Genomic DNA, 24,920 nt, shown 5'->3' with positions numbered 1-24,920 from the left:
TGAGTCTTACTTCTCAAGATCAATGCACAAATTGTCTGACCTTCACTATGCAGAATGATGTGTGTGCAGATTTTGACCCTTGAAGAGTTTATATTAATCTACATTAATATAATTGCATCTGCAATCTGCAGTTGAACTTGGAGATTCCTGCCGCTGTCATCTGATTCAGTATGATCATCAGGCTCAGTCTCGACTCTGTGTATCTACAAGAATTGATGAAAAAAGTCAACACTTTATTAATTATATTTTAAATTCAACTTACCTTATACTTTTTACAATATAGTATAAAATGCATATTGTTTCTTTAAAAACTAATAACACACTATTAAAAACTGCAGAATGCACAATTCCAGCTTCATTTAGTAATTCAATTAGTAAATAAAAGTGAGTAATTAAGTCACTTAATTAACTAAGCAACTGTAAATGTCACAGAAGTACAATTCAATTTCAATTCAATTTTATTTATATAGCACCAAATCTCAAAAAAAGTCGCCTCAAGGCGCTTCATAGATACAGAGAAAAACCCAACAATCATATGACCACCTATGAGCAAGCGCTTTGGCGACAGTGGGAAGGAAAAACTCCCTTTTAACAGGAAGAAACCTCTGGCAGAACCAGGCTCAGGGAGGGGCGGCCATCTGTTGCGACTGGTTGGGGTGAGAGAAGGAAAACAGGATGAAAGACATGCTGTGGAAGAGAGACAGAGGTTAATAACAGATATGATTCAATGCAGAGAGGTCTATTAACACATACTGAGTGAGAAAGGTGACTGGAAAGGAAAAACTCAATGCATCATGGGAATCCCCGGCTGCCTACGTCTATTGCAGCATAACTAAGGGAGGATTCAGGGTCACCTGGTCCAGCCCTAACTATATGCTTCAGCTAAAAGGAACGTTTTAAGCCTAATCTTGAAAGTAGAGATAGTGTCTGTCTCCCGAATCCAAACTGGAAGCTGGTTCCACAGAAAAGGGGCCTGAAAACTGAAGGCTCTGCCTCCCATTCTACTTTTAAATACTCTAGGAACAACAAGTAAGCCTGCAGTGTGAGAGCGAAGTGCTCTAATAGGGTGATATGGTACTACAAGGTCATTAAGATAAGATGGGGCCTGATTATTTAAGACCTTGTATGTGAGGAGTAGAATTTTGAATTTAATTCTGGATTTAACAGGAAGCCAATGAAGGGAAGCCAAAACAGGAGAAATCTGCTCTCTTTCTAGTCCCTGTCAGTACTCTTGCTGCAGCATTTTGGATTAGCTGAAGGCTTTTCAGGGAGTTTTTAGGACATTCTGATAATAATGAATTACAGTAGTCCAGCCTGGAAGTAACAAATGCATGAACTAGTTTTTCAGCGTCACTAAGAGACAGGATATTTCTAACTTTAGAGATGTTGCACAAATGAAAGAAAGCAGTCTTACATATTTGTTTAATATGTGCATTGAAGGACATGTCTTGGTCAAAAATGACTCCAAGGTTCCTCACAGTATAACTGGAGGCCAAGGTAATGCCATCCAGAGTAAGAATCTGGTTAGATACCATATTTCTAAGATTTTCAGGGCCGAGTACAATAACCTCAGTTTGATCTGAATTAAGAAGCAGAAAGTTAGCGGCCATCCAGGTCTTTATGTCTTTAAGACATTCCTGCACTTTAACTAATTGGTGTGTGTTATCTGGCTTCATGGACAGATAGAGCTGGGTGTCATCTGCATAGCAGTGAAAATGTATGCTATGTCTTCTAATGATACTGCCTAGGGGAAGCATGTATAATGTAAACAGAATTGGTCCTAGCACTGAACCCTGTGGAACTCCATAATTGACCTTAGTGGGTGAAGAGGACTCTCCATTTACATGAACAAATTGTAGTCTATTAGACAGATATGATACAAACCACTGGAGTGCAGTACCTGTAATATCTACAGCATGCTCTAATCGCTCTAATAGGATATTATGGTCAACAGTATCGAACGCTGCACTAAGGCCTAGCAGGACAAGCACAGAGATGAGTCCACTGTCAGAGGCCATAAGAAGATCATTTGTAACCTTCGCTAAAGCGGTTTCTGTGCTGTGATGAACTCTGAAACCTGACTGAAACTCTTCAAATAAGCCATTCCTCTGCAGATGATCTGTTAGCTGTTTGACAACTACTCTTTCAAGGATTTTTGATATGAAAGGAAGGTTGGAGATTGGCCTATAATTAGCTAAGACTGCTGGGTCTAGAGATGGCTTTTTGAGTAAAGGTTTAACTACAGCCAGCTTGAAGGCCTGTGGTACATAGCCGATTATTAGAGATAGGTTGATCATATTTAAGATTGAAGCATTAATTAATGGCAGGACTTCTTTGAGCAGTTTTGTAGGAATGGGGTCTAAAAGACACGGAGGATTGGAGGAAGTAATTATAGAAGTTAACTCAGAAAGATCAATTGGAGAAAAAGAGTCTAACTTAACATCAACGGTACTAAAAGTAGCTGTAGATAATGTTACATCTGTGGGATGATTATTGGTAATTTTTTTCTCTAATGATAAGAATTTTATTTGTGAAGAAGTTCATGAAGTCATTACTAGTTAACGATGGTTGGCTCAAAAGAGCTCTGACTGTTTGTCAGCCTGGCTACAGTGCTGAAGAGAAACCTGGGGTTGTTCTTATTGTCTTCAATCAGTGACAAATAGTAAGATGTTCTGGCTTTGCGGGGGGCTTTCTTATAAATCAGCAAAATATTTCTCCAATTATGATGATCCTCTAAATTTGTGACACGCCATTTCCTCTCCAGCTTACGAGTCATCTGCTTTAGGCTACGTGTTTGAGAATTATACCACAGAGTCAGGTACTTCTGATCTGAGACCTTAGTTTTCACAGGAGCTACAGTATCCAGAGTCATATGTAGTGAGGAGGTAAAATTATTATTAACAAGATAATTGACCTCTGTTGGGGTAGCGTTCAGATAGCTGCTCTGCTCTGTGTTGGTACAGGTCATTGAAGATGATAACAGTGGGTGGATTACATTCTTAAACATAGTTACAGCGCTTTCAGAAAGACATCTGTGATAAAGTCTACTCTCCACTGCTGTGTAATCAATTATTGTAAATGTAAATGTTATCAGGAAATGATCAGACAGGAGAGGGTTTTCAGGAAACACTGTTAAATGTTCAGTTTCTATGCCATATGTTAAAAACAAGATCTAGAGTGTGATTAAAGTGGTGGGTGGGTTCTTTTACATGTTGAGAGAAGCCAATTGAGTCTAATAACAGATTAAATGCCATGTTGAGGCTGTCATTCTTAGCATCTACATGGATGTTAAAATCACCCACAATAATTATTTTATCTGAGCTGAGCACTAAATCAGATAAAAAGTCTGAGAAATCAGAGAGAAACTCTGTGTAAGGCCCAGGTGGACAATTAGATGATAACAAATAAGACTGGTTTCTAAAATTTTTCAGCTGGGGTGGACAATGCTAAGCATCAGGCTTTCAAATGAATTAAAAGTCTGTCTTGGTCTTTCATTAATTAATAGGCTGGTGTGAAAAATTGCTGCCACACCGCCCCCTCGGCCTGTGCTTCGAGGTTTCTGGTAGTTAGAATGACTCGGGGGTGTTGATTCATTTAAACTAACATAATCATCCTGCTAAAACCAGGTTTCTGTAAGGCAGAGTAAATCGATTTGTTGATCAATTATTAAGTCATGTACTAACAGAGACTTGGAGGAGAGAGACCTAATATTTAATAATCCACATTTCACTGTTTTACTCTTTAGTTAGGATGTGGATACTGTATTGTTCTTTCTTTGTAATTGTTTATGTTTAAGTTGTTTGTTGCTGGTTTTTAGTTTGTTTTTTGTCTTTTTGGAAGCTGACACAGTCTCTATGGAGATGGGTTTTTGGGGGGGTAGCAGGAGGAGAGAAGCTGCAGAGAGGCGTGTAAGACTGCAACTCTGCTTCCTGGTCCCAACTCTGGATAGTCATATTATGGGGGGTTTAATTAATTTGTCCATATTTCTAGAAATGAGAGCTGCCGTCTCTCCTTATAAGACCAGGTTTCCTCCAGAAGGTTTGCCAATTATCTATGAAGCCCACATCGTTTCTGGGACACCACTCAGACAGCCAGCAATTTAAGGAGAACATGCGGCTAAACATGTCACTCTTGGTCTGATTGGGGAGGGGACCAGAGAAAACTACAGAGTCCCACATTGTTTTGGCAAAGTTACACACCGATTCAATATTGATTTTAGTGACCTCCGATTGGCGTAACCGGGTGTCATTACTGCCGACGTGAATTATGATTTTACTGAATTTACGTTTACCCTTAGCCAGCAGTTTTAAATTTCCTTCAATGTCGCCTGCTCTGGCCCCTGGAAGACAATTGACTATGGTTTCCGGTGTCTCTAGCTTCACATGTCTGAGAACAGAATTGCCAATTACCAGAGTTTGACCCCCGACGGGTGTGTCGCCGAGTGGGGAAAAACGGTTAGACATATGTATGAATTTGAGGAGTGGACCCAAAATGCTGACACAAAGGAACGTGAAAGAAAATTTGAATATTAACAGAAAGCAAGCCGTTTATTAATCTCTACTTTTAAGATTAGGCTTCAAACTTTCCTTTTTGCTAAAGCATATAGTTAGGGCTGGATCAGGTGACCCTGGATCCTCCCTTAGTTGTGCTGCAATAGACGTAGGCAGCCGGGGGATTCCCATGAAGCACTGAGTTTTTTCCTTTCCAGTCACCTTTCTCACTCACTGTGTGTTAATAGACCTCTCTGTACTGAATCATACTTGTTATTAATCCACAGCATGTCTTTGTCCTGTCTTCCTTTTCTCACCCCAACTGGTCACAGCAGATGCCCGCCGCTCCCTGAGCCTGGTTCTGCTGGAGGTTTCTTCCTGTTAAAAGGGAGTTTTTCCTTCCCACTGTCGCCAAAGCGCTTGCTCATAGGTGGTCCTATGATTGTTGGGTTTTTCTCTGTATCTATTATTGTGCGATCTACTGTACAATATAAAGCGCCTTCAGGCGATTGTTGTTGTGATTTGGCGCTATATAAATAAAATTGAATTGAAATTAAAAGATTACAAAACAAAAGGCAGAGGTGAAGCTAAACAATAACCTAACCTGGGGAAAATATTTTTTATTAAAAAAAACAAACAAACCATGAAACCTGACATGGATACAAAGATACCTGGAACATGGAAACGTGGCACCAAAAACAACAGATGACCTGACACTGAACAAATGAGGACAGGACTTACAGTGGCTTGCAAAAGTATTCGGCCCCCTTTAACTTTCCCACATTTTGGCACATTACAGCCACAAACATGAATCAATTTTATTGGAATTCCACGTGAAAGACCAATACAAAGTGGTGTACACGTGAGAAGTGGAACAAAAATCATACATGATTCCAAACATTTTTTACAAATAAATAACTGAAAAGTGGGGTGTGCGCAATTATTCAGCCCCCTGAGTCAATACTTTGTAGACCCACCTTTTGCTGCAATTGGATTCCATTAAAATTGATTTGTGTCACGGCTGGGAAGGCGAGCCGTGTGGTGTGGAGGAAGGAGGACCCAAGATGCAAGCAGTGGATGAAAATGCTAGTGAAGTTTATTTACAAGGTGTAGTGGCAAACAAGCAGTGGGGCATGACAAATAACTGAAGACACCTAAACTGGGAAGAACTAAAATAACAGACCTGGGAGCATACGACAAAGGGATGCGCAGCAGCCGCCGAGCAGGACACCGAGTAACAGGCAGGAGAACACACAGGGCTTAAATACACACACCAGTAATCAGGGGATGAGAGACAGGAGGGCAACACGGCTGGGAGGAATCAGAGCTGACGGGACAGGGGAAACGTAAACTGAACACACTCACATCAGACAGAGACCTTCACAATAAAACAGGAAACTCAGACACGGGGAACCAAACAAGACACAGAACTAAACAGACAGATTCACAAACAGACGGGGTGACAGCATAGACAGAGACACAGACTCAGAGGCAGACCAAATATAACACATAGAACTCAAACAATAATAATCATCATCATCATCATCATCATCATCATAATAATAAACTAAAAGCGCTGGGTCACCGACCCAGGACCATGACAATTTGTGTTTGTGGCAGTAATGTGACAAAATGTGGAAAAGAGGGACGAATACTTTTGCAAGCCACTGCAAGTACACAGAGAGATAATGAGGGGATGAGGAACAGCTGGGACAAGGGGAAACAAAACTAGACTCACTGCATTTAGGACAAAGACTTTCCCAATAAAACAGACATCACAAGGGTAATCTAATAAACAAATGAACTTAGCAAACCTAAAGAACTTATAAATAAACATCGACATCTAAACAAACTAAAACTTAAAACGCTGGGTCAACAGACCCAGGAAAGTGACAGTAAAATCATTTATTATACACATTATACTTATTTTCTTAAATTGCTTATCTATTATCTGTATTTTAACTTGGGGGTCTAGGGGTGCTGCATGTTTATGATAACACACTGACAATATCAGGACAATTTTAGCCTTACTCTATCAGTGAACAGCATGCCCATGCTAACTTAAACTAGACCAGCAAGCTAACCCCATGTGTATTAAGTGTTACTTCAGAATAGGAACCAAACAAATTAACGGAACGAAATTAACTGTAACAGCAGTTTGCAAAACATTGTGACAGTTCTCAAGTGTTCCTACCTCAAATCCAGCACGTGTTGCTGTGTTTTTGTTGTTAAATGGACGAGGAGAGACCGTGGCTGGTGAGAGGATGCAGCATTTCGTCAGTGGAGCATAGAACGACGTCTCTGATTGGTCAAAAAGTGAGTAAAGATGCATCTGATTGTTCGAAAGCGTCAACCAAAGAGCTGCTGGTCACGGCAAGATACAAACTCGCCGGAGCTCTGCGTGAACGGCACATCCGGGACCTTCAGCACTCAGGAGAGATTTATCTTGAGGTATGTATTTACCTTTGATATCCATGCGTCGACGAAAGCTCCGCGAGGTAAAGTTGTATGTTTAACAAGCTAATTAAGGTTAGTTAAACGGAATTAAAACAATACACAACCGATTTGAACAAATTGAAAGTGGTGAATGATGATAAATGCTAAAAAATTACTTAAGATTTATCTTTAACAATAGATATTAGAAGTTAAATTTAACTGTTTTTAAATTCCCACCGGAGTTAAAGGGACCTGCGGCCTTGCATGTGCTCTGCATCTTCAACTGCAGAGACAGTCAGTCTAAGCTCAGTGTAGCTAACTGCAACACACTTTTTTTTTTCAACACAAGATATGCTTGGGGGGATTTAAATGATAATATTAATGTTTTCTTATTCAGCACAAATCAATAATATTATAGTTATTTGCTCACGGTCTGGGTCTCTGGCCCAGCGTTTCTGATGTTATTCTAAGGTTTTTGAGTTTCTTATGTTTAATGGCGGGTTAGTTGAGTTTGGCTTAACGTTATTAATATCGTTTTAAGGAGTTTATGTTAGGGCTGTATATTACCACGTTTGTATTTTCATGCCATGTTTCCTGTTTTATTTTGAAAGAGTCTGTTGCGTTCAGTTCATTAATCTCACTTCCCTGTTGTGTCAATAGAATCATTTGTGCAAGCTACTACCCTGCTGTCCCTCTGTCGTGTCTCAACCTCCAACAGGAAAGTAGAAGTCCTCATATGGTAGGACCAGTGATTGTAGTGTGTGTTACACTGTCCTCATATTGTTTTAAGCTGTGAAGGACAGGAGTGTGTTTCAGTTGCCTTCCTCATGTGGTAGGACCAACAACTCTAGTGTGTGTTACACTGTCCTCATATCGTTGGGTAGCAGAACCGTACAGTGTTAAGTTTCTATAGAATCTGGTATAAGGAAGTCAGATCCTTCTGTAATAATATTCACTGATACAAATATGATCTGTAGTTAATTAAATAGTCGGGATTTATACTAGAGAATGTTTCTGACGTTATATTGTTGTCTTTTGTTGCAGACACCAGGTGCCGAGGTCCTGTCTCAACCTCCTTCAGACCAATTGGTGAGTGACACACCCACTTCATTCTTCCAACAGGTTACACATTATTTTTTTGTATTTGGCATCAAGTATATGTGTCAGTTGGGCCTAGTGCATAAATGAAATGCACTTTAATTGTACTAAAACAATCAGTTTTAGTCGAAGTTAACCAAAACCAACATTAGCATTAGGATAAAGTAATTGTCTATACCATTTGTTAGTCCAAACTTTCCCTTAAAGCATCAGCTTGATCTTTATTCTGACAAAATTTGATATTTTTGTCGTTTTACACATGTTTTTGTCAAAATAAGCTCCCGCTGATCAGTTTACATGATTTAATTTCTGGGGAAATAGATGGCTGTACATCAGTGTTGGGTTTAGAGCTTTTATTGACAACAGCAGGAGAAGTTAGAAGTCAGGAATGTGAACTCTACATGTGTTCAGTCGTCATGTCCTCATATTGTTTTAAGCTGTGAAGGACAGGAGTGTGTTTAAGTAGAAGTCCTCATATGGTAGGACCAGTGATTGTAGTGTGTGTGTTACACTGTCCTCATATTGTTTTAAGCTGTGAAGGACAGGAGTGTGTTTCAGTTGCCTTCCTCATGTGGTAGGACCAACAACTCTAGTGTGTGTTACACTGTCCTCATATCGTTGGGTAGCAGAACCGTACAGTGTTAAGTTTCTATAGAATCTGGTATAAGGAAGTCAGATCCTTCTGTAATAATATTCACTGATACAAATATGATCTGTAGTTAATTAAATAGTCGGGATTTATACTAGAGAATGTTTCTGACGTTATATTGTTGTCTTTTGTTGCAGACACCAGGTGCCGAGGTCCTGCCTCAACCTCCTTCAGACCAATTGGTGAGTGACACACCCACTTCATTCTTCCAACAGGTGAAGATGGATGTTGCAGACAGGACATATCCTAACTTTTGCAGCCGTTACGATAATAACGCGCTGTTTGCACGATGAGCACAGCTTCCAAGCTCCCCTAAATTGACCGTGCGCTTCGTGTTGTGTGTGCGCGAGTCTGTGCATTTAGTGGCGTCTGTGCAGAAATGACTAGTAAGACAAGGCTGCAAACTATTCTCACAGACTTCAAGTGTGCACTTGAATCCAAAACGATCTCTCTCTCTCCCTCCGGCTCTGTTGAGATGCCACTGGGAGAGTAACGACTGCCCCTCCCCCCCTCTGCTCAGCAAACAGGTGGCTGTTTTTGCACCCCTCCCCCTCTGCTCTGCAAACACGTGGCTACTTTTGCACCCCTCCCCCCTCTGCTCAACAAACACGTGGCTGCTTTTGCACCCCTCCCCTCTCTGCTGAGGGCAAAAACAAGGCTCATGTGCAAAGTGAAGCAAAATAACATTGACAGAGGTTCAGAGAAAGGAGAAAAAAACGGAGCAGGCTCCCGTTGTTCACTTCAAGGAGGCGGCTCTACGGGCCGTTTTGTTTGTGACCGACACACACAGTATATATATATATATATATATATATATATATATTCTCAATCACATTCACACCACTCTCTTATATCAGTTCCACTACATCAAGACTATTTTATGGTGGTCAGCTGTTTTATTGTCATGTATTTTGCATAGTAAGATAACCATGTCCTCCATTCAAAAGCACTGAAAATGTCTATGGTGGTGCTGTACCTAATATTGTGCTCATTTGATCCAAAACCTATTTTTCCTTTATTTTGAAGGCTGAGGCTTAGATCCATTAGGTATTCACGAGAAAGGCATTATCGCATGTCAGGATTACAGTATATCGAAAATATGTGATTATAATGGGAGTCAATGGGGCCCAAACGGATACAAGGGTAAAAGGAGGTAGTACATATGTGAATCTTCTTTACTATACACCACACCATAGAGGGGATCATTGAATTTCAAAAATAATCCTAAAACACACATCCTGGCCAAGTTTCATGCAACTAGTCTTTAAAATGACTGATATATTGAGAATCAAAAATCCAAAGTTACCCAAGCGGGTCCCTTTTTTCGCTAGGGTAAAACGAGGGTTAAATAGTCGGGATTTATACTAGAGAATGTTTCTGACGTTATATTGTTGTCTTTTGTTGCAGACACCAGGTGCCGAGGTCCTGCCTCAACCTCCTTCAGACCAGTTGGTGAGTGACACACCCACTTCATTCTTCCAACAGGTTACACATTATTTTTTTGTATTTGGCATCAAGTATATGTGTCAGTTGGGCCTAGTGCATAAATGAAATGCACTTTAATTGTACTAAAACAATCAGTTTTAGTCGAAGTTAACCAAAACCAACATTAGCATTAGGATAAAGTAATTGTCTATACCATTTGTTAGTCCAAACTTTCCCTTAAAGCATCAGCTTGATCTTTATTCTGACAAAATTTGATATTTTTGTCGTTTTACACATGTTTTTGTCAAAATAAGCTCCCGCTGATCAGTTTACATGATTTAATTTCTGGGGAAATAGATGGCTGTACATCAGTGTTGGGTTTAGAGCTTTTATTGACAACAGCAGGAGAAGTTAGAGGTCAGGAATGTGAACTCTACATGTGTTCAGTCGTCATGTCCTCATATTGTTTTAAGCTGTGAAGGACAGGAGTGTGTTTCAGTTGCCTTCCTCATGTGGTAGGACCAACAACTCTAGTGTGTGTTACACTGTCCTCATATCGTTGGGTAGCAGAACCGTACAGTGTTAAGTTTCTATAGAATCTGGTATAAGGAAGTCAGATCCTTCTGTAATAATATTCACTGATACAAATATGATCTGTAGTTAATTAAATAGTCGGGATTTATACTAGAGAATGTTTCTGACGTTATATTGTTGTCTTTTGTTGCAGACACCAGGTGCCGAGGTCCTGTCTCAACCTCCTTCAGACCAATTGGTGAGTGACACACCCACTTCATTCTTCCAACAGGTGAAGATGGATGTTGCAGACAGGACATATCCTAACTTTTGCAGCCGTTACGATAATAACGCGCTGTTTGCACGATGAGCACAGCTTCCAAGCTCCCCTAAATTGACCGTGCGCTTCGTGTTGTGTGTGCGCGAGTCTGTGCATTTAGTGGCGTCTGTGCAGAAATGACTAGTAAGACAAGGCTGCAAACTATTCTCACAGACTTCAAGTGTGCACTTGAATCCAAAACGATCTCTCTCTCTCCCTCCGGCTCTGTTGAGATGCCACTGGGAGAGTAACGACTGCCCCTCCCCCCTCTGCTCAGCAAACAGGTGGCTGTTTTTGCACCCCTCCCCCTCTGCTCTGCAAACACGTGGCTACTTTTGCACCCCTCCCCCCTCTGCTCAACAAACACGTGGCTGCTTTTGCACCCCTCCCCCTCTGCTCTGCAAACACGTGGCTGTTTTTGCACCCCTCCCCCTCTGCTCTGCAAACACGTGGCTGCTTTTGCACCCCTCCCCCCTCTGCTCAACAAACACGTGGCTGCTTTTGCACCCCTCCCCTCTCTGCTGAGGGCAAAAACAAGGCTCATGTGCAAAGTGAAGCAAAATAACATTGACAGAGGTTCAGAGAAAGGAGAAAAAAACGGAGCAGGCTCCCGTTGTTCACTTCAAGGAGGCGGCTCTACGGGCCGTTTTGTTTGTGACCGACACACACAGTATATATATATATTCTCAATCACATTCACACCACTCTCTTATATCAGTTCCACTACATCAAGACTATTTTATGGTGGTCAGCTGTTTTATTGTCATGTATTTTGCATAGTAAGATAACCATGTCCTCCATTCAAAAGCACTGAAAATGTCTATGGTGGTGCTGTACCTAATATTGTGCTCATTTGATCCAAAACCTATTTTTCCTTTATTTTGAAGGCTGAGGCTTAGATCCATTAGGTATTCACGAGAAAGGCATTATCGCATGTCAGGATTACAGTATATCGAAAATATGTGATTATAATGGGAGTCAATGGGGCCCAAACGGATACAAGGGTAAAAGGAGGTAGTACATATGTGAATCTTCTTTACTATACACCACACCATAGAGGGGATCATTGAATTTCAAAAATAATCCTAAAACACACATCCTGGCCAAGTTTCATGCAACTAGTCTTTAAAATGACTGATATATTGAGAATCAAAAATCCAAAGTTACCCAAGCGGGTCCCTTTTTTCGCTAGGGTAAAACGAGGGTTAAATAGTCGGGATTTATACTAGAGAATGTTTCTGACGTTATATTGTTGTCTTTTGTTGCAGACACCAGGTGCCGAGGTCCTGCCTCAACCTCCTTCAGACCAGTTGGTGAGTGACACACCCACTTCATTCTTCCAACAGGTTACACATTATTTTTTTGTATTTGGCATCAAGTATATGTGTCAGTTGGGCCTAGTGCATAAATGAAATGCACTTTAATTGTACTAAAACAATCAGTTTTAGTCGAAGTTAACCAAAACCAACATTAGCATTAGGATAAAGTAATTGTCTATACCATTTGTTAGTCCAAACTTTCCCTTAAAGCATCAGCTTGATCTTTATTCTGACAAAATTTGATATTTTTGTCGTTTTACACATGTTTTTGTCAAAATAAGCTCCCGCTGATCAGTTTACATGATTTAATTTCTGGGGAAATAGATGGCTGTACATCAGTGTTGGGTTTAGAGCTTTTATTGACAACAGCAGGAGAAGTTAGAGGTCAGGAATGTGAACTCTACATGTGTTCAGTCGTCATGTCCTCATATTGTTTTAAGCTGTGAAGGACAGGAGTGTGTTTCAGTTGCCTTCCTCATGTGGTAGGACCAACAACTCTAGTGTGTGTTACACTGTCCTCATATCGTTGGGTAGCAGAACCGTACAGTGTTAAGTTTCTATAGAATCTGGTATAAGGAAGTCAGATCCTTCTGTAATAATATTCACTGATACAAATATGATCTGTAGTTAATTAAATAGTCGGGATTTATACTAGAGAATGTTTCTGACGTTATATTGTTGTCTTTTGTTGCAGACACCAGGTGCCGAGGTCCTGTCTCAACCTCCTTCAGACCAATTGGTGAGTGACACACCCACTTCATTCTTCCAACAGGTGAAGATGGATGTTGCAGACAGGACATATCCTAACTTTTGCAGCCGTTACGATAATAACGCGCTGTTTGCACGATGAGCACAGCTTCCAAGCTCCCCTAAATTGACCGTGCGCTTCGTGTTGTGTGTGCGCGAGTCTGTGCATTTAGTGGCGTCTGTGCAGAAATGACTAGTAAGACAAGGCTGCAAACTATTCTCACAGACTTCAAGTGTGCACTTGAATCCAAAACGATCTCTCTCTCTCCCTCCGGCTCTGTTGAGATGCCACTGGGAGAGTAACGACTGCCCCTCCCCCCCTCTGCTCAGCAAACAGGTGGCTGTTTTTGCACCCCTCCCCCTCTGCTCTGCAAACACGTGGCTACTTTTGCACCCCTCCCCCCTCTGCTCAACAAACACGTGGCTGCTTTTGCACCCCTCCCCCTCTGCTCTGCAAACACGTGGCTGTTTTTGCACCCCTCCCCCTCTGCTCTGCAAACACGTGGCTGCTTTTGCACCCCTCCCCCCTCTGCTCAACAAACACGTGGCTGCTTTTGCACCCCTCCCCTCTCTGCTGAGGGCAAAAACAAGGCTCATGTGCAAAGTGAAGCAAAATAACATTGACAGAGGTTCAGAGAAAGGAGAAAAAAACGGAGCAGGCTCCCGTTGTTCACTTCAAGGAGGCGGCTCTACGGGCCGTTTTGTTTGTGACCGACACACACAGTATATATATATATTCTCAATCACATTCACACCACTCTCTTATATCAGTTCCACTACATCAAGACTATTTTATGGTGGTCAGCTGTTTTATTGTCATGTATTTTGCATAGTAAGATAACCATGTCCTCCATTCAAAAGCACTGAAAATGTCTATGGTGGTGCTGTACCTAATATTGTGCTCATTTGATCCAAAACCTATTTTTCCTTTATTTTGAAGGCTGAGGCTTAGATCCATTAGGTATTCACGAGAAAGGCATTATCGCATGTCAGGATTACAGTATATCGAAAATATGTGATTATAATGGGAGTCAATGGGGCCCAAACGGATACAAGGGTAAAAGGAGGTAGTACATATGTGAATCTTCTTTACTATACACCACACCATAGAGGGGATCATTGAATTTCAAAAATAATCCTAAAACACACATCCTGGCCAAGTTTCATGCAACTAGTCTTTAAAATGACTGATATATTGAGAATCAAAAATCCAAAGTTACCCAAGCGGGTCCCTTTTTTCGCTAGGGTAAAACGAGGGTTAAATAGTCGGGATTTATACTAGAGAATGTTTCTGACGTTATATTGTTGTCTTTTGTTGCAGACACCAAGTGCCGAGGTCCTGCCTCAACCTCCTTCAGACCAGTTGGTGAGTGACACACCCACTTCATTCTTCCAACAGGTTACACATTATTTTTTTGTATTTGGCATCAAGTATATGTGTCAGTTGGGCCTAGTGCATAAATGAAATGCACTTTAATTGTACTAAAACAATCAGTTTTAGTCGAAGTTAACCAAAACCAACATTAGCATTAGGATAAAGTAATTGTCTATACCATTTGTTAGTCCAAACTTTCCCTTAAAGCATCAGCTTGATCTTTATTCTGACAAAATTTGATATTTTTGTCGTTTTACACATGTTTTTGTCAAAATAAGCTCCCGCTGATCAGTTTACATGATTTAATTTCTGGGGAAATAGATGGCTGTACATCAGTGTTGGGTTTAGAGCTTTTATTGACAACAGCAGGAGAAGTTAGAGGTCAGGAATGTGAACTCTACATGTGTTCAGTCGTCATGTCCTCATATTGTTTTAAGCTGTGAAGGACAGGAGTGTGTTTAAGTAGAAGTCCTCATATGGTAGGACCAGTGATTGTAGTGTGTGTGTTACACTGTCCTCATATTGTTTTAAGCTGTGAAGGACAGGAGTGTGTTTCAGTTGCCTTCCTCATGTGGTAGGACCAACAACTCTAGTGTGTGTTACACTGTCCTCATATCGTTGGGTAGCAGAACCGTACAGTGTTAAGTTTCTATAGAATCTGGTATAAGGAAGTCAGATCCTTCTGTAATAATATTCACTGATACAAATATGATCTGTAGTTAATTAAATAGTCGGGATTTATACTAGAGAATGTTTCTGACGTTATATTGTTGTCTTTTGTTGCAGACACCAAGTGCCGAGGTCCTGCCTCAACCTCCTTCAGACCAGTTGGTGAGTGACACACCCACTTCATTCTTCCAACAGGTTACACATTATTTTTTTGTATTTGGCATCAAGTATATGTGTCAGTTGGGCCTAGTGCATAAATGAAATGCACTTTAATTGTACTAAAACAATCAGTTTTAGTCGAAGTTAACCAAAACCAACATTAGCATTAGGATAAAGTAATTGTCTATACCATTTGTTAGTCCAAACTTTCCCTTAAAGCATCAGCTTGATCTTTATTCTGACAAAATTTGATATTTTTGTCGTTTTACACATGTTTTTGTCAAAATAAGCTCCCGCTGATCAGTTTACATGATTTAATTTCTGGGGAAATAGATGGCTGTACATCAGTGTTGGGTTTAGAGCTTTTATTGACAACAGCAGGAGAAGTTAGAGGTCAGGAATGTGAACTCTACATGTGTTCAGTCGTCATGTCCTCATATTGTTTTAAGCTGTGAAGGACAGGAGTGTGTTTAAGTAGAAGTCCTCATATGGTAGGACCAGTGATTGTAGTGTGTGTGTTACACTGTCCTCATATTGTTTTAAGCTGTGAAGGACAGGAGTGTGTTTCAGTTGCCTTCCTCATGTGGTAGGACCAACAACTCTAGTGTGTGTTACACTGTCCTCATATCGTTGGGTAGCAGAACCGTACAGTGTTAAGTTTCTATAGAATCTGGTATAAGGAAGTCAGATCCTTCTGTAATAATATTCACTGATACAAATATGATCTGTAGTTAATTAAATAGTCGGGATTTATACTAGAGAATGTTTCTGACGTTATATTGTTGTCTTTTGTTGCAGACACCAAGTGCTGAGGTCCTGTCTCAACCTCCTTCAGACCAATTGGTGAGTGACACACCCACTTCATTCTTCCAACAGGTGAAGATGGATGTTGCAGACAGGACATATCCTAACTTTTGCAGCCGTTACGATAATAACGCGCTGTTTGCACGATGAGCACAGCTTCCAAGCTCCCCTAAATTGACCGTGCGCTTCGTGTTGTGTGTGCGCGAGTCTGTGCATTTAGTGGCGTCTGTGCAGAAATGACTAGTAAGACAAGGCTGCAAACTATTCTCACAGACTTCAAGTGTGCACTTGAATCCAAAACGATCTCTCTCTCTCCCTCCGGCTCTGTTGAGATGCCACTGGGAGAGTAACGACTGCCCCTCCCCCCCTCTGCTCAGCAAACAGGTGGCTGTTTTTGCACCCCTCCCCCTCTGCTCTGCAAACACGTGGCTACTTTTGCACCCCTCCCCTCTCTGCTGAGGGCAAAAACAAGGCTCATGTGCAAAGTGAAGCAAAATAACATTGACAGAGGTTCAGAGAAAGGAGAAAAAAAACGGAGCAGGCTCCCGTTGTTCACTTCAAGGAGGCGGCTCTACGGGCCGTTTTGTTTGTGACCGACACACACAGTATATATATATATTCTCAATCACATTCACACCACTCTCTTATATCAGTTCCACTACATCAAGACTATTTTATGGTGGTCAGCTGTTTTATTGTCATGTATTTTGCATAGTAAGATAACCATGTCCTCCATTCAAAAGCACTGAAAATGTCTATGGTGGTGCTGTACCTAATATTGTGCTCATTTGATCCAAAACCTATTTTTCCTTTATTTTGAAGGCTGAGGCTTAGATCCATTAGGTATTCACGAGAAAGGCATTATCGCATGTCAGGATTACAGTATATCGAAAATATGTGATTATAATGGGAGTCAATGGGGCCCAAACGGATACAAGGGTAAAAGGAGGTAGTACATATGTGAATCTTCTTTACTATACACCACACCATAGAGGGGATCATTGAATTTCAAAAATAATCCTAAAACACACATCCTGGCCAAGTTTCATGCAACTAGTCTTTAAAATGACTGATATATTGAGAATCAAAAATCCAAAGTTACCCAAGCGGGTCCCTTTTTTCGCTAGGGTAAAACGAGGGTTAAATAGTCGGGATTTATACTAGAGAATGTTTCTGACGTTATATTGTTGTCTTTTGTTGCAGACACCAGGTGCCGAGGTCCTGCCTCAACCTCCTTCAGACCAATTGGTGAGTGACACACCCACTTCATTCTTCCAACAGGTTACACATTATTTTTTTGTATTTGGCATCAAGTATATGTGTCAGTTGGGCCTAGTGCATAAATGAAATGCACTTTAATTGTACTAAAACAATCAGTTTTAGTCGAAGTTAACCAAAACCAACATTAGCATTAGGATAAAGTAATTGTCTATACCATTTGTTAGTCCAAACTTTCCCTTAAAGCATCAGCTTGATCTTTATTCTGACAAAATTTGATATTTTTGTCGTTTTACACATGTTTTTGTCAAAATAAGCTCCCGCTGATCAGTTTACATGATTTAATTTCTGGGGAAATAGATGGCTGTACATCAGTGTTGGGTTTAGAGCTTTTATTGACAACAGCAGGAGAAGTTAGAAGTCAGGAATGTGAACTCTACATGTGTTCAGTCGTCATGTCCTCATATTGTTTTAAGCTGTGAAGGACAGGAGTGTGTTTAAGTAGAAGTCCTCATATGGTAGGACCAGTGATTGTAGTGTGTGTGTTACACTGTCCTCATATTGTTTTAAGCTGTGAAGGACAGGAGTGTGTTTAAGTAGAAGTCCTCATATGGTAGGACCAGTGATTGTAGTGTGTGTGTTACACTGTCCTCATATTGTTTTAAGCTGTGAAGGACAGGAGTGTGTTTCAGTTGCCTTCCTCATGTGGTAGGACCAACAACTCTAGTGTGTGTTACACTGTCCTCATATCGTTGGGTAGCAGAACCGTACAGTGTTAAGTTTCTATAGAATCTGGTATAAGGAAGTCAGATCCTTCTGTAATAATATTCACTGATACAAATATGATCTGTAGTTAATTAAATAGTCGGGATTTATACTAGAGAATGTTTCTGACGTTATATTGTTGTCTTTTGTTGCAGACACCAGGTGCCGAGGTCCTGCCTCAACCTCCTTCAGACCAATTGGTGAGTGACACACCCACTTCATTCTTCCAACAGGTTACACATTATTTTTTTGTATTTGGCATCAAGTATATGTGTCAGTTGGGCCTAGTGCATAAATGAAATGCACTTTAATTGTACTAAAACAATCAGTTTTAGTCGAAGTTAACCAAAACCAACATTAGCATTAGGATAAAGTAATTGTCTATACCATTTGTTAGTCCAAACTTTCCCTTAAAGCATCAGCTTGATCTTTATTCTGACAAAATTTGATATTTTTGTCGTTTTACACATGTTTTTGTCAAAATAAGCTCCCGCTGATCAGTTTACATGATTTAATTTCTGGGGAAATAGATGGCTGTACATCAGTGTTGGGTTTAGAGCTTTTATTGACAACAGCAGGAGAAGTTAGAGGTCAGGAATGTGAACTCTACATGTGTTCAGTCGTCATGTCCTCATATTGTTTTAAGCTGTGAAGGACAGGAGTGTGTTTAAGTAGAAGTCCTCATATGGTAGGACCAGTGATTGTAGTGTGTGTGTTACACTGTCCTCATATTGTTTTAAGCTGTGAAGGACAGGAGTGTGTTTCAGTTGCCTTCCTCATGTGGTAAGACCAACAACTCTAGTGTGTGTTACACTGTCCTCATATCGTTGGGTAGCAGAACCGTACAGTGTTAAGTTTCTATAGAATCTGGTATAAGGAAGTCAGATCCTTCTGTAATAATATTCACTGATACAAATATGATCTGTAGTTAATTAAATAGTCGGGATTTATACTAGAGAATGTTTCTGACGTTATATTGTTGTCTTTTGTTGCAGACACCAGGTGCCGAGGTCCTACCTCAACCTCCTTCAGACCAATTGGTGAGTGACACACCCACTTCATTCTTCCAACAGGTTACACATTATTTTTTTGTATTTGGCATCAAGTATATGTGTCAGTTGGGCCTAGTGCATAAATGAAATGCACTTTAATTGTACTAAAACAATCAGTTTTAGTCGAAGTTAACCAAAACCAACATTAGCATTAGGATAAAGTAATTGTCTATACCATTTGTTAGTCCAAACTTTCCCTTAAAGCATCATCTTGATCTTTATTCTGACAAAATTTGATATTTTTGTCGTTTTACACATGTTTTTGTCAAAATAAGCTCCCGCTGATCAGTTTACATGATTTAATTTCTGGGGAAATAGATGGCTGTACATCAGTGTTGGGTTTAGAGCTTTTATTGACAACAGCAGGAGAAGTTAGAAGTCAGGAATGTGAACTCTACATGTGTTCAGTCGTCATGTCCTCATATTGTTTTAAGCTGTGAAGGACAGGAGTGTGTTTAAGTAGAAGTCCTCATATGGTAGGACCAGTGATTGTAGTGTGTGTGTTACACTGTCCTCATATTGTTTTAAGCTGTGAAGGACAGGAGTGTGTTTAAGTAGAAGTCCTCATATGGTAGGACCAGTGATTGTAGTGTGTGTTACACTGTCCTCATATTGTTTTAAGCTGTGAAGGACAGGAGTGTGTTTCAGTTGCCTTCCTCATGTGGTAGGACCAACAACTCTAGTGTGTGTTACACTGTCCTCATATCGTTGGGTAGCAGAACCGTACAGTGTTAAGTTTCTATAGAATCTGGTATAAGGAAGTCAGATCCTTCTGTAATAATATTCACTGATACAAATATGATCTGTAGTTAATTAAATAGTCGGGATTTATACTAGAGAATGTTTCTGACGTTATATTGTTGTCTTTTGTTGCAGACACCAGGTGCCGAGGTCCTGCCTCAACCTCCTTCAGACCAATTGGTGAGTGACACACCCACTTCATTCTTCCAACAGGTTACACATTATTTTTTTGTATTTGGCATCAAGTATATGTGTCAGTTGGGCCTAGTGCATAAATGAAATGCACTTTAATTGTACTAAAACAATCAGTTTTAGTCGAAGTTAACCAAAACCAACATTAGCATTAGGATAAAGTAATTGTCTATACCATTTGTTAGTCCAAACTTTCCCTTAAAGCATCAGCTTGATCTTTATTCTGACAAAATTTGATATTTTTGTCGTTTTACACATGTTTTTGTCAAAATAAGCTCCCGCTGATCAGTTTACATGATTTAATTTCTGGGGAAATAGATGGCTGTACATCAGTGTTGGGTTTAGAGCTTTTATTGACAACAGCAGGAGAAGTTAGAGGTCAGGAATGTGAACTCTACATGTGTTCAGTCGTCATGTCCTCATATTGTTTTAAGCTGTGAAGGACAGGAGTGTGTTTAAGTAGAAGTCCTCATATGGTAGGACCAGTGATTGTAGTGTGTGTGTTACACTGTCCTCATATTGTTTTAAGCTGTGAAGGACAGGAGTGTGTTTCAGTTGCCTTCCTCATGTGGTAGGACCAACAACTCTAGTGTGTGTTACACTGTCCTCATATCGTTGGGTAGCAGAACCGTACAGTGTTAAGTTTCTATAGAATCTGGTATAAGGAAGTCAGATCCTTCTGTAATAATATTCACTGATACAAATATGATCTGTAGTTAATTAAATAGTCGGGATTTATACTAGAGAATGTTTCTGACGTTATATTGTTGTCTTTTGTTGCAGACACCAGGTGCCGAGGTCCTACCTCAACCTCCTTCAGACCAATTGGTGAGTGACACACCCACTTCATTCTTCCAACAGGTTACACATTATTTTTTTGTATTTGGCATCAAGTATATGTGTCAGTTGGGCCTAGTGCATAAATGAAATGCACTTTAATTGTACTAAAACAATCAGTTTTAGTCGAAGTTAACCAAAACCAACATTAGCATTAGGATAAAGTAATTGTCTATACCATTTGTTAGTCCAAACTTTCCCTTAAAGCATCAGCTTGATCTTTATTCTGACAAAATTTGATATTTTTGTCGTTTTACACATGTTTTTGTCAAAATAAGCTCCCGCTGATCAGTTTACATGATTTAATTTCTGGGGAAATAGATGGCTGTACATCAGTGTTGGGTTTAGAGCTTTTATTGACAACAGCAGGAGAAGTTAGAGGTCAGGAATGTGAACTCTACATGTGTTCAGTCGTCATGTCCTCATATTGTTTTAAGCTGTGAAGGACAGGAGTGTGTTTAAGTAGAAGTCCTCATATGGTAGGACCAGTGATTGTAGTGTGTGTGTTACACTGTCCTCATGTTGTTTTAAGCTGTGAAGGACAGGAGTGTGTTTCAGTTGCCTTCCTCATGTGGTAGGACCAACAACTCTAGTGTGTGTTACACTGTCCTCATATCGTTGGGTAGCAGAACCGTACAGTGTTAAGTTTCTATAGAATCTGGTATAAGGAAGTCAGATCCTTCTGTAATAATATTCACTGATACAAATATGATCTGTAGTTAATTAAATAGTCGGGATTTATACTAGAGAATGTTTCTGACGTTATATTGTTGTCTTTTGTTGCAGACACCAGGTGCCGAGGTCCTGCCTCAACCTCCTTCAGACCAATTGGTGAGTGACACACCCACTTCATTCTTCCAACAGGTTACACATTATTTTTTTGTATTTGGCATCAAGTATATGTGTCAGTTGGGCCTAGTGCATAAATTAAGTGCCCTTTGATTATATTAAAATAATCAGTTTGATTGAAAGTTTCCCATATTCAACATTAGCATTACTTGTTTGTGAACATCTTAGGAGAAAGAAATTGGCATATCATTTGTTAGTCCTAACTTTCCCTTTAAAGCATCAGCTTGATCTTTATTCCTACTAAATTTGATATTTCTGTGTTACATTGTCCTCAGATTGTTTTAAGCTGTGAAGGACATGAATTTGTTTTTTTGTTTTTAGCCTTTCTCAATTGGTAGAACCAACAACTCTAGTTTGTGTTACATTGAAACTGAACAGCAGGGATGTTTGTCATGAAGATAATAACACTCTATCCGATTTCAAACAATCACACTGTGATGAGTATTATTAGTAGATTATGTTCACATGTAAAATATTCATATCAAATGGTAAATATCCTATATTTATATAGCGCTTTACTAGTCCCTAAGGACCCCAAAGCGCTTTACACATCCAGTCATCCACCCATTCACACAGACATTCACACACTGGTGATGGCAGCTACATTGTAGCCACAGCCACCCTGGGGCGCACTGACAGAGGCGAGGCTGCCGGACACTGGCGCCACCGGGCCCTCTGACCACCACCAGTAGGCAACAGGTGAAGTGTCTTTCCCAAGGACACAACGACCGAGACTGTCGGAGCTGGGGCTCGAACCGGCAACCTTCTGATTACAACTCTTGAGCCACGATCGCCCCTTAGCCCCTTAATGTAGAATTACACACTGCCCAACGCTGACTTTGCCTACAATGCAGAGAAAAAAGCAAACAGACCTATTGCATGCATTGATTCTCATATTTCACTGTTACTTTTCAAAGGCTCAAGGACCAAGTATTCCGGGGGTTCCAAGCCACACGCTTTACTCAGCTGCCCTGGACAACATGAAGGGCACCTCTGCCTCAATCACCCTGGACAACAAAAACATTAGCAACACTTCACCAAGAAGGGGTAAAGGCACCAAAATACAAAATGTTTTAGGTTAATATACTTGTGATCAAAGAACAAGTTTGTTTTCAGACATGACACTATTCAGAGCTTTTATCATAAATCATTTCATCTTATTTGATTCCCAGCAGAACACAGCACTTCAAATGGTTCATTCCAAGCATCCTTAAAGGAGCAATAAGCAATATCTTTTCACTGCTAGGTGTGCTGTTTTGCACTGCCTGTGAACCAAACCAAAGTCTATGGCTGGAGATCAACACAGAGAGAGGGATTGTGACTTCATGCTGTACTCCAGATGTAATTACACCTCTAGTTCTTCACATAGTCATTTTTAATTCCTTCAACCTAAGTATGATGAATTGTGCTTATTGCTCCTTTAAAGTGCTCCAGTAGAAAGCAAGGTTTAAGAACATTTTGTATTCACATTATAAACTAGAATATTTTCTATCTTTTCTTGCATTCACATTAAGATATTTTCTTTTGTTTCCATTTATGACAGCTGGGACGGTGAGAAGCAAGTGGACAAATGATGAAGTGAAGGTTGCTGAGCGGCATGTTTCACTTCATAAAAAGCTGCAAAGTACCAGGTAAAAAGGAATGTGACTGCTGCCTCCAAGCAGAGCCGGCAGCTCTGAAAGGCAGAGACTGGGTTGTCATAAGGTACTACAGCCACAACAGGATCATAGCATTAAAAGAAAGATGCAAGAAAAAAAGAAACAAGCAAGAGAGATACTTTGTTACTTCCACAGTTATGTCAGTATTGCAGTTTTCTGTATTGCATTGTTCTTACTCATAAATCTGTGGTTTATGCTGGGTGCTTTTTGCAATTAAATGATAAAAAAGGCAGATAATGTTCCACGTTTTTATTCACATGAACATTCACTACAAAATGAATTAATGCATTACAATATCAAGACTTAAAAAGTAGACTGACCACATTTGACCCATGTCTTTTTTTTTTTAAAAAGTCTTTACACAGCTCAGATTTACTGTTTTATTAACACATAAATGTCTGATATTTCTGTCAGAAGTTACCCAACTGATGAGCATTACTATTGTGCATCCATGTCTATTATATTGTAATCTCAAAAGGAGCCAAGCTAAAAATGCAGAACCTACCGTTACCTGGTCCTTATAAGTCATGTATACTTGAAAATTATGTGTTTCCATGGGCTTCACAATTCACCTAAACATGAAATATCTGTGTGTGACCTTATGGTACTCATAAGTCACATAAACCTGACAGTGTCCTCACAAGTAGCATTAAATTCAGGTTTGACCAAAATTTAGCCCTAGCCAAAATCTCAACAGATGGGTGTGTTCCTGGAAGCATGGGTCAAATTTTTTGAGATCCCCATGCCTCTAGGACCTTCGGAAAGGCACGTTCCCATTTGTCACATTTTTGTCATACGTACTGATATATCACGAAAACACGTATGTGTGTGTGTGTGTGTGTGTGTGTGTGTGTATATATATATATATATATATATAATATTCTGTAACTCTGTAACTTCTGTCGGTGCTGTGCTTTTTTGGAAATCGAATTTCCCAGAGGAACCCACCCGAGGGATTAATAAAGTTTTATCTTATCTAATCTAAATGTTTTCTGTAAGTCTTTGCAAGGTTTTACACACACTGCTGCTGGTATTTTGGTCCATTCCTCCATCCAGATCTCCTCTAGTGTGTTTTGAAGCTGTCGCTGTGCAACACGGACTTTCACTCCTGGCTAGGCCACTCCAGGACCTTGAAATGTTCTCTAGCAAACTTCAGACAGGCCTGGACATGTCCAAGCTTGAAGGGGGGGTACGTCTCTCGCTGAAGTATATCAGTCCCTGGTGGCGTAGTGTGTTACTGATGGTAGCCTTTGTTACTTTGGTCCCAGCTCTGCAGGTCATTCACTAGGTCCCCCCGTGAGGTTCTGGGATTTTTGCTCACCGTTCTTGTGATCATCTTCCGTGGAGCCCCAGATCGAGGGAAATTATCAGTGCTCTTGAATGTCTTCCATTTTCTAATAATTGCTCCCACAGTTGATTTCTTCACAGCAAGCTGCTTACTTACTGCAGACGCAGTCTTCCCAGCCTGGTGCAGGTCTATAATTGTGTTTCTGGTGTCCTTTGACAGCTCTTTGGTCTTGACTCTTGGCCATAGTGGCGTTTGGAGTGTGACTGTTTAAGGTTGTGGACAGGTGTCTTTTATACTGATAACGAGTGGAGGACAGA

General features: G+C 40.3%; 1 protein-coding gene across 2 annotated transcripts; it reads left to right on the top strand.

The window, feature by feature from the left end:
• Positions 1-592: 592 nt before the first annotated feature.
• Positions 593-23,552, top strand: LOC309698838 (uncharacterized protein). Of its 2 annotated transcripts, XM_082521556.1 has the most exons (13): positions 593-6,941; positions 7,587-7,665; positions 7,971-8,015; positions 8,811-8,855; positions 14,318-14,362; positions 15,158-15,202; positions 18,982-19,026; positions 19,915-19,959; positions 20,755-20,799; positions 21,595-21,639; positions 22,575-22,704; positions 22,904-22,998; positions 23,201-23,552. In XM_082521556.1, the coding sequence occupies exons 1-13, from the start codon at positions 6,817-6,819 to the stop codon at positions 23,210-23,212; spliced, it is 801 nt and encodes a 266-aa protein (XP_082377682.1). In that variant the 5' UTR covers positions 593-6,816; the 3' UTR covers positions 23,213-23,552. The 2 variants fall into 2 exon arrangements, with proteins under 2 accessions (XP_082377682.1, XP_082377683.1); XM_082521557.1 differs by lacking the exons at positions 8,811-8,855; positions 15,158-15,202; positions 18,982-19,026; positions 19,915-19,959 and adding exons at positions 10,081-10,125; positions 15,998-16,042 and having other exon boundaries at positions 594-6,941.
• Positions 23,553-24,920: the final 1,368 nt, after the last annotated feature.

This window comes from Aulonocara stuartgranti (assembly GCF_965226115.1).
Source record: "Aulonocara stuartgranti genome assembly, chromosome: 22".
Lineage (NCBI taxonomy): Eukaryota > Metazoa > Chordata > Actinopteri > Cichliformes > Cichlidae > Aulonocara > Aulonocara stuartgranti.
This window is presented reverse-complemented; position numbering and strand designations above follow the sequence as displayed.